Genomic DNA, 10,373 nt, shown 5'->3' with positions numbered 1-10,373 from the left:
ATTCAAGCCTGGTTTGCTCAGCCTCTCCATGAAGAGCTTTGTTTTTCCAAACCACCACCCATGAGTGGAGCTGGCATAGCTGTTTATCCTCACTCGTCCTGGTGCTTGAATTGGAACAGAAATCTAGGTTTCATTATCACAGCAGGCTGTGGGAAGGGTTAAATTTGGATTTTTTTGTGATGTCAGCAGCCTTGGTTTGGGCTGTGAGAGGGGGAGAGCAGCCCCTGCCCACTGTGTCTGTACAGGCAGAACTGTTTCACTCTGCAGGTCAAACTGAGTTTGATTTGCAGCACGTGGCTGTGCCAGCTGGGCACCTCCAGCTCCTGATGTTTATTTTCTCAGCTTTAACCTCCATTTTCTCCTCACAAGTTGTTCACAGTTGCCACTAATGCAATTACTTTAATTTAAATTGATATTAGGAAGGAATTCTCCCCTGTGAGAAGGCCCTGGCACAGGATGCCCAGAGCAGCTGAGGCTGCCCCTGCATCCCTGGAAGTGTCCCAAGCTGGATTGGACAGGGCTTGGAGCCCCCTGGGACAGTGGAGGTGTCCCTGCCCATGGCAGAGGGGTTTGGAACAAGATTCCTTCTAACCCAAACCATTCTGTGATTTTATGATTTGGGGATCAGTGGAAGTTTCTGATTCTCCTTCCAAGGGCTTAATCTGGCAATGAAAGAAGATTTCCCATCAGTAATAGTTTAGAGAGTGCAGGATTATGGCTTGTCCAGACTTTGGGAGTTTAAGTGCTGAAGAGTTCCAGGAATGTCACCTCTTAGCAGCAGGGACAGCAATTCCTGCCCCACTGCACATCCCATCTCTGAGCCAGGCAAGGCCCACACTGGGATGGCTCAGAGGGCACCAGAGGCTCAGAAAAAAGGGAAAACAGGAGGATTGGGAATTGCTTAATTAGAAACAGTTTTCTCCTTTAATGTTCTGCAATTACTTTGAGGTCAGGAGAATTATTAGTAATATTAATGGCTGTATTTCCAGAGAACTAATGTTAACAGTGCCCTAATTGGGCTGTACAGTCCAGCACTAATTGCTGAGGGCCAGCAGGCAGCTCATTAAGTCTTCCAGCCCTTCTCCCTGGGCAAATCTCATTTCTCCTGAGTCCACATCCCAGATAATGTGGCTGCAGAGAGTTAAAGTGTGGGGATAAGCTCACCAGACCAAAGAGGCCGAGGACTCTGCTTTTAGCCTCCCAGCCATGCCAGTGACATCTCGGGCCTTTTGCCTTTGGCTTGTGTCCCCAGGTGGACAGGGAGAGGTGTTTGCTGCTGGAGGTGGGCCCAAGTGTAGATTTTTTGGCTCTGAACGGGCTGGGATACTGTTCCACACCCCTCTGCCCTGGGCAGAGACACCTCCCACCATCCCAGGGTGCTCCAAGCCCCATCCAGCCTGGCCTTGGGCACTGCCAGGGATCCAGGGGCAACCACAACTTCTTAGGCACCCTGTGCCAAGGCCTGCCCACCCTCACAGGGGAGAATTTTTTCCCAATATCCCCTCTAAACCCACTCTTCATCACTCTGAAGCCATTTCCCCTTGTTCTATCACCACATTCCCTGGTCCAAAGTCCCTCTCTGTAGCCATGATATTTTCTGAAAAATCCTTTCCTTAGGATTTTTCTCCTGAGAAGCTGAGAGGCCTCAGGACCAAAATGTAACCAATGGTTATCTGCTGCTGTGGAATGCAACAGGTGCATCTGTGATTGGTCTCATGTGGTTGTTTCTAATTAATGGCCAATCACAATCAGCTGGCTCAGACTCTCTGGTCAGTCACAAACCCTTGTTATCATTCTTTCTTTTGCTACTCTTAGCTAGCCTTCTGATGAAATCCTTTCTTCTATTCTTTTAGTATAGTTTTAATATATGTATCATAAAATAATAAATCAAGCCTTCTGCAACATGGAGTCAGATCCTCATCTCTTCCCTCATCCTCAGACCCCTGTGAACACGGTCACACCTCTCCAGCTCTTTTGGTCTCTTTTAGGTACTGCAGGGCTGGGTGTCCCAGCAGGGAAGTGCTGGTGGTTCCCACAGGAGGACAGGACAGGGATTTTCCTCCTGCCAAAGGGGATGGATGTGCAGACAGGGATATTGTGGCTGTGAATGAACATGACCCAGGCATCATCCTGTCCTTTGGGGTGACCAGCAAAGGAAGAGCAACCAAAATACACTCAAAATACTGAAGTAAAGAACTGAAAAGCTGCAGACGGGAGGGGTTCTTTCTTATTTTTGAGTTCTGAAATGCAGCAACAGGAAACAGAAGGGTAGAGACACAATGAAGTTCCAAACCCGCCCATTTATGTTCGAAAAACATGACTAGGGAGGAAAAGAAAATTTCATCAGCTACAATTTGGTTCTCAAAATTACCAGTTTTTATAAATTGCATGTATTTATGTGTATGTATATATATATAAAAGCCTTATATTTAAAAGATTAGTGCCCCTTCTGGCAAGGCATCAATGATAATTTTCCTCTCCCATTTACCTCCACAGTACAAAGTGAAGATTATCTCATTCCAACGTCACTGTACATAAATAGCACTGTAAAAGCACCTTTACAGGGCCAGTGTTTTGCTGCCATTTTATATTGTTCTTCCTTACAGAATTCAGATAAATGCTCCAAAATACATAAAATGCTCCAATTTTGCCTTGGGGAGCAGGAAGGGGAGGCACAGAGTTGTTGCTGGGAAAGGTCCTGTGGCATTATGGAATTTTGCTTTTCTCTGGAGGTGTTTAACAGCAATAACGGGCAAGACTTTACAACAAATAGAATAATGCAGCCCTTGGGAATGTCCTGTACTCATTGTGCACTGGTTTAGCTTCTAACTCCCTCCTCCCACCCATGGGGCTGGCGTGGAATCAACCACTGCACTTAGTGAGGATTTGGAGCAAAGGAGCTTTTTCACCTAAAGGCTGGAGCCAACTGAGAGGGGGGGAAAAAAACCCCAACCAACCCAACCTAAACCACCAGCCTTTTCATTTTTATTCCCTTTTAAGCCCCAGCTCTTGGCAGGCTGAGTAGCAGATAATGGGGTTGAAGGAGGTGCCTTTCCCTTGCAGGTGTTGAGCAGATGCAGCAGCAGAACAGGGATGGCCTCTGGGAGGGGTTTAAGGGCTGCACAGCAGCAAAGGTGAGGGCAGTGGAATCCCAGAGAAATCCCAAATCCTCCCTGCATGGTTCCTGGCTGCTCCCACAGAGCAGGGGTTGGATCTTTGCTGCCCACATGGGCTTGTGAAATGCCCATGGACTCCTCTCACACCCCTGTGCAGATGGGCCACACTTGTGTTATTAAGTGAAGCAGCTATTAGCCAGCTCCTCCAGTTTTATCTGGCCAAGTTGGGGGTTTTGGGGCTTTTTTGGTGGTTTTTTTGGTGGTTGTTGTTGGGTTTTTGTTGTTTTTGTTTGTTTGTTTTGGGGTTTTTGTTTGGGTTTTGTTGTTGTCTTTGTTTGTTGTTTTTGTTTTTGTTTAGAGGTTTTTTGGGGGGATTTTTTTGTCTTCTTGTTTCTGCTCTGGCACACCAGAGAGATTTATAGAAACAACATCAAAAGGCCTGAGAGTGGAGGGGATGGATGTGCTGAGCTGACCACTGGCCCCGGGATTTGTCAGGCTGGTATTTATTACAGCAGGGGAGGTGACAGCTATGTTAAGATCAAACTCAAAAGTCAACAGTGAAATTGCATCAAGGCTGACAACTTTCAAGCAGCTTCCCGGTAATCCCTGCTCCTTCCCTGTGACAGCACCAGCAGAGGGGAGAGATAAATTAGGAGGCAGCAAAATGCACCAAGAATACAGGAACAAAAGGCACAAGGATCTAGTGCAGGCTGTGATGTGGGAAATACTCACAGGGCTGAAGGCTGCTCGTGTGCTGATGGCCTCAGATGTCTGGAAAAGGGACCAGCATCAAAGGAGAGGTGGCTCTCACCGCAGCTCAAAGTGCTGCTAATCTGCTGATAAAAGGTGTGAGCTGCAGGGACGGCCAGAGGGAAAAATAAATCGGGATGCTTAAGGGAACAGACTGGAATGACAATTACTTTATCCTGTAAAATCTCCCATTAGGAGTTGAAAACCCAAAGACAGAGGCCAAGCAGTAAGTGAGGAGGAGGGAAGGTGAAGATTGTTTTTGTTTTATATTCCATAAGCTTCTCATACCAAACAAATTTACTGCAAAAGAAGAAAATCAGTGGAAAAAAGCTGAAAACACCGGGTCCATTCTTTAAAAATACATGGATACACAACATTTACAAGACTTCTTGCTGCATATTTACACTGACTATTTTGTTTTCTTTCTAGAATTAAAGCTGCCATAAACCTTCAAAGACTTAAGGGCTGTTTCAACAGCTGAATTACAAAACAGCCCAACAAATTACAAAATAAACTTGGATGGTTTAAATAAAGGGGGAAAAAATAAACCATGTGATTCACTTCAATATAGATTTATACAGGAAAGATCATTCTCTTGACACACTGTCTGTGGTTGTGAAATGGTAAACTTTAGTATTTTAATTCATGCTTTGATATTTTGGGTCCCAAAGAGAAGGAGCTGGCTGGGCCCCTGTTAGACCACAATCCTGCTGGGAGAGAAAATGCTCCAACCATTTGCCCCCCAAAAACCCTGCAAGATGATGGTGGTGGAAACCAAACTCTAAAACCAACTTAGAAGAAGATCTTTTTGAAAAGAAATGTATTTTCTTCATAAATACAGTACAATTACATTTTACAATGTCTTTTTACTTCCTAGACATAAAACCACTAACTTTTACAAAAGAGTTCCTATACAAATACATGAAAAGAGACCCTTCCCCCCTCCCCAGCCCCTGGCACAGAGCACAGCCAGGGCAGCAGGGTGAATCCAGGATAAGCTGTGCCAGCCTTGGGGAGGGCAGCTCAGCTACCCCGGGCTGTTCCTGCCCTGGGCACTCCGGGTTTGGATTTGTCTGGTGAGAATTTGGGTTTGTCTGGTGTGAATTTGGGTTTGCCTGGTGAGAATTTGGGTTTGCCTGCTGTGCAGAGCCCGGGTCTGGGGGTGTCACACGTGTCCCACACACTCTGGCCCCTGGAGCAGGAGGTGGCCTTGGAAATGGGCCTGGATAAAACTCTGAGAGTGTCCCCCAACCCAGGCAGCCCCAAAAACCACAGCAAAGGCCATGCTCAGCTTCCAGCACAGCCCACAGGGGCAGAACTTCAGCCCAGCACTCGTGGTGATCTCAGTGTCCCCCTGCAGACTCCTCACACATCCCCAGACATAAATCCCTGCTCTAACCCGCCAGGAGCTGCAGGTAGGAGCTGTTTAATTTAATAACAACCTTGGGCCAGGTGGAACAAAAGTCTCTGGATCTCAGGCAGTTCCCTGAGCAGTGAAACCACAAAGGAACTGCCCAAGGGAAGGACTTGGGAGTTTGGCCTTTCTGTAAGCGGTGAAAGGAAAGAGGAAAAATAACTAAACTTCATTTTCTTGTTTTGCTCTACAAAGAATATGTGGCTTTCTTTATAAAAGCTACAATTCTGCTTCTAATACCCGAGTTTAAGAAAAACTCTTAGTCTAAAATTTTGGTTTGCAAAGGTCGTTGCAATCATTGTTAAAAACCACTTTCTACTAGAAATAAGCTCTACAGAAGGCAAAGGAACTAGGTGTGCAGTTTGTCTCCTTAAAGCAGGTTCTGTTTTAAAAACAAAATAAAAATCTGTACAGAGACTGAAGACTATGGTACACATCTTCCTCAAAGCAAGCAGCTCGTTTACATTCACATCAGGATGGCTCTGAGGAAGCTCCAGGGGAAGAATACATTCCTGATGGCTCCCAAGAAAACAACCTCCAGCTTCCACAGCAAAGTTTTGGGGTTTTGCTTTTTTGGAAGAAATTGAAATTACAAAATAAGGCAAAGAGCCCGACCTAAGCAGTGTGAAACTGCATCATCTTCCAAAATTACTTCAGTGGGTAAGGAACTGCCAAGGCTGCTGCAATCCTGATGGTTCAGGCTGTAGAGACAGCCTGGCTTCCATTTCTGGAGGAGATAGTTGCTGTATTTTATCCACAAAAAGCTATCACGTCCTTTTTGATTTGTAAAAATAAAATGCAGTGGCACTCCACTTGAAATCAGTGAGCTGCAGGGAGGATAAACCAATTATTTTCACCTGAACAGCCAATACAGATTGGAGAAAATCAGTTTTCTGAAAGAGGTTTTATCTGTAAAATATCCAAATTTTCCCAGACATTTTAGAATTTATGTGAATCAAGAGAGTTATAACTGTTTATTTAGAGCCCTACAGTCATAAAACTTCTTTCCAGATGCTGAAATGTATTTGCAAAGATGGAATATTACTTTTCCTGACTCTAAAGGAAGAGAAAAGCATTCAAACAGTTCTCCCCCCCTCACACTGCCACTCAATGGCATTTGATTTCCCTTGCTCATTTTAAGCCAAATTTATAAAATATAATACAGACACTTATGCTGAAATGGCAAAAAGGTGAACACCTTGAGCTAATGAGAAAAGCTGAATTTCCAACAACTGTGGAGGAGGAAGAGAAATCAAATCATCCAGGGTGGGCATTACATCATAAAGTGAGATGGAATTAAACCAAGAGAAATAAAACAAGACATTCTCAGGGATGAGAATGAGGTGGTGGTGGACAGAGTGCCTGGAAAAGTGGGGAATGGCTCAGAGGGAAGGGAGCTCTGGCACTGTCTGGACAGACATTGTCCCCCAGCACAGACAGAGCCTGGCAGTGCCTGCCTGATGAAGGGGTTTGTGCCTTCCCAGCATCTCCCAGCCCAGCCCTGGCCACCTCTGCCTTCTGCAGCACTGGGAGTGTGGCCTGAAGGTCCCTCACCAGCAGCAAAGCTGCCAGAAACGGTGGGAAGGGTTTTCCTTGGATTTGCAGTGTTTATTATCAGAGGGAAAGCTCAGGCTGAGTTTAGGCACCACCTGTCCCCTCCCACTGTGGAACTCCTGTGATCCCTGGTGGGCTGCTGAGGCCATTTCATTTGAACACCACAGCAGTAGGGTCAAACTGGAATAAAAGACATTCACTAACTCTGTGATAATTAATTGCTGGATTTCCTTTTTTCTGGGGTGAAATTATCTGTAATGAAAATTTTGCTACTCTAATGCTGAACAGAAAGCTGAAACTAGCCAGGTTCCCAGTGTGTGACCACTGGCTAATGAAATATTTTAATTTTCAAGTACAAAAAAAGAGTAGGTTTTAACAGAAATTAATATTGAAGTGTTTTAATAAAATGCAAAGACAGTAACAAAAAAATACTCATGTACTTCTATTGGTCTTAATATCTCCTTATAGTTTCTGTAACCAAAGCACTGCTGCATCTGTGCTAGTTCCCAAAAATCTGCAAGTGAACCTCATGACTTAAATATGTAACTTTTTTCTGTAATGCCTCTGGGACTTTCTTTAAACTGCTCTCTCCCCTCAGATGAATTAAAGAAGTATTTTGAAAGGAGAGAATCTGCCATTTGAACCTTTACACAGAGCTTCTCTTTAAAGCTCTACCTCTGAGGCTTTGCTATGTGAAAAAGAATCCAGTCTCTCCAGAAAGGAGGGATATACAAAAGGTATTTGAAATATAGAAAGGGTATTTGAAATATAGAAAAGTCTGCTGCAGAGAAAAATCTCCACAGATGCAGTAGATTAAGTTGTTATATCTACAACAGAGCTTCCCACTTGAGCTATGGTAAATTTGAAGTAGTTTCACTAAAGCCAATGGAATTATGATGTCAGAAATCTGATCTAGCAGATCAGGGCTGGGCCTGTAAATTCTCCTTATTAATTCATGTAAAACATGAATGCAATGTATTATTTACTATCCACTGTAAAAATTATTGAAAAAGTACTTAAGTATAAAAGTGTGGCAAATCTTGCAAAAGGAACTACAAATATGAAATGTGACATTAATCACCAGAGTAGTTTGTTTTAATAATGAAATAATTAAAAAAGGAACTTGGGAAGTTTAAGTTTCAGTTACCACACTGAAAATGGACATCTTTTCAACCCATGAACATGAAACACCTACTCTGAGTTCTTACACTGACAGGAAGAGGAAGTGAAAGGGAAATCTCCCTTGATCACAGCTCAGATTTGTCAAAGCTCCCCAGAACAGCTGAATTCCAACACCATTAAGTGATGCTCACAACCATGTCCCTGGTTCTGATCATTTTAAGGCCATTAAGCTCACCTCACTACATTCAAGCTAGACATGTATCAGCACCTGTGGGAGACTTTAAAAACACTGAAATGAAATAGATGTAGTGCACCTAAGGTCTAGTTTTTTTCTCCAGATGTTACCAGATCCAGTATTTAAAAAATAAAGGGGGAAACTTTCAAAGAACAAGTGTTACGGGTTTTTTATAATTTAGAACAAATTATAAATTAACCTGTCCAAACTTTTGAGACATAATATACAAGAGCAAACAGCTGAGTGTTCTTTTATTACTCAGGTACTACATTTTTCTTTTCCCAATAAAAATGTCTTTTAAAAATTTCTTGCTACTGTTATCCCAGCTCAGATCCTGGCACAGCCCTTCAGATGAGGTATTCTACCATCTCTCCATCTGGGAGGTCCTGCCCCACAGTCTGAACAGGGGCTTTTCTTTCAAGAGTGCTGGAGTGGAAGAGTGGCCCATCTATGTGGTGAGGAAAAAACAAGAGACAATTAAAGGTGAAACTTCAATCAGGTTAGAAATGTGATATTAACATTTTAAGTCATCTTGTATCATTGGCCAAAGACAGCTAATAACTTATTTAGTTTTAAAAAAATTCAATTCCCACATATGCAGCCAGACAAATAAAGCAATTTTATCAAATTCCCTTTGGGTGCCTCCCACTGATACACAAATCCACACAGAACTGGAGTGACTGCATGTAAACCAATGCAGTCAGGGTGGATTTTCACCACCAGACCTGTTCTCCCTCAATACCCATTAAACAGCACAGCATGGGCAGGAGGCAGAGCGAAGGCAAAGACTCTCTGCCATGAAGAACAACAGCATTGTAATGTGTCTGCAAGGAGAAGAGGCAAGGTTGTGTAATCTGCATTGATTTGGCAGAGTGGGCTGGAAAATGAGCAGCTCCTGCCAGCTGGGAGCTCTGTGGGAAGCAAATTCAGCTCCTGGGACAGTCACTGTCAACTGGATCTCCAAGGCTCAAGTTGCTCCTGTGACTGGGGTGGTACCAAGGCAGCTTTATTGTGATAGCTCCCTCTCCTCCCTCCCCCTCTCTGAGTCCACCTGGCTTTGGATGCCCCCTCAATGCAATAGCCAGTTTGAACAGCCCATTTCCATGTGTTTAAACCCCACATCCTACTCACAACTTACTTCAGAGCAGACACTGACTCAGAGACTGCCCAGGGATTTGCATCTCCCTGTTCTCAGTTCTCAAATCTTGCTGCACCTCCCTGCCCAGTGTGCCCACACTTTATGCTGCCACTCCTCAGGCTTTTCTTTTATTCCTTCAGTGTGTTTGAGACCATTCAATCACACTTGTCCTCACAAAAACCAACCCCAGTTTGCCTGGAGGGAGGAAGGGAGGTCAGGGCTGCCCCAGAGATGGTGAGTGGGTGGCAGGGTGCCCTGGCACTGGGGCTCAGCTCTGTTACCTGTTTTCTCTGCACTGTAGCTCAGGTTGGTGCTGGGGAGTCGTGCTGGGGTGGGAGCTGCAGGGGAAGGAGCAGCTTTGCCCTGCTCACTGCCCCTGTCTGTCTGGGTGCTGCAGTCTCTGCTGCCTGTCTTGGAGTGGGCTGACAGCAGTGGTGTGGAGGGCAGGACAGGAGAAGGGGTGGAGGGGATGGATTCGGAGCGATATTCTGTTCCCAGCAGAACACCTGTGTGGGAAAAGGGAAGGAAATGTCACAGTCACAGAAAACTAACTGCTATCAGCTCTGCACCACTCTGCACTGATTGCTGCAGGAGCTGGAAAGTGCACCCTCCCTCAAGAGGCAGCACAGGTTTGCCTTTGCACAGCACCTTCCTCCCCTGGGTGCTGAAGTACCCGAGCAATAGCAGTGTCCCCATGTTGCTGATTGCAGCTGGGCACTAATCTGCACTCTGAAATCACCTGCAACAGGTCCTCATTTACATTTCAGGGGTTTTTACTCTCAGGGAAAAAAAAATCACCTGGGATTTGCTTTGTTACAACTCCATTTCTCAGAACAATACTGCTGAGCCATTCCAGACAGGAGTCATGTTGCTGCAGGCACAACGCTACAGGATGGAAATCCTGATTAAAATCTCTGCTCCAATTCAAGGAGACTTTACACCATCATCCAGCTGTAACATCCAGCTGAAAGCAAGTGCTTGGGAACCCTGAAAACTGTATCCCAGACATCCCTAAAGTCAGGTGGCAAATTGGGAATAAAGGTT

At 44.8% G+C, this 10,373-nt stretch overlaps 1 protein-coding gene across 1 annotated transcript in view; it reads right to left on the bottom strand.

The window, feature by feature from the left end:
• Nucleotides 1-8,345: 8,345 nt before the first annotated feature.
• The window catches only part of AMOT (angiomotin), a 45,494-nt gene continuing 43,466 nt past the window's right edge, over nt 8,346-10,373 (bottom strand). The window contains exons 12-13 of the mRNA XM_054289832.1: nt 9,611-9,835; nt 8,346-8,639 (exon numbers count right to left, since the gene is read on the bottom strand). Coding sequence (XP_054145807.1) covers nt 8,539-8,639; nt 9,611-9,835 — 326 coding nt within the window. The 3' untranslated portion in view covers nt 8,346-8,538. The remainder of the gene's footprint in view (nt 8,640-9,610; nt 9,836-10,373) is intronic.

The sequence above is a fragment of the Melozone crissalis genome, unplaced genomic scaffold, assembly GCF_028551555.1.
Source record: "Melozone crissalis strain CALT ecotype California unplaced genomic scaffold, PUWL_Pcris_2 ptg000068l_1, whole genome shotgun sequence".
Taxonomy (NCBI): Eukaryota; Metazoa; Chordata; class Aves; order Passeriformes; family Passerellidae; genus Melozone; species Melozone crissalis.
Note: the sequence above shows the minus strand (reverse complement) of the source record. Positions and strands in the feature narration are given on the sequence as shown.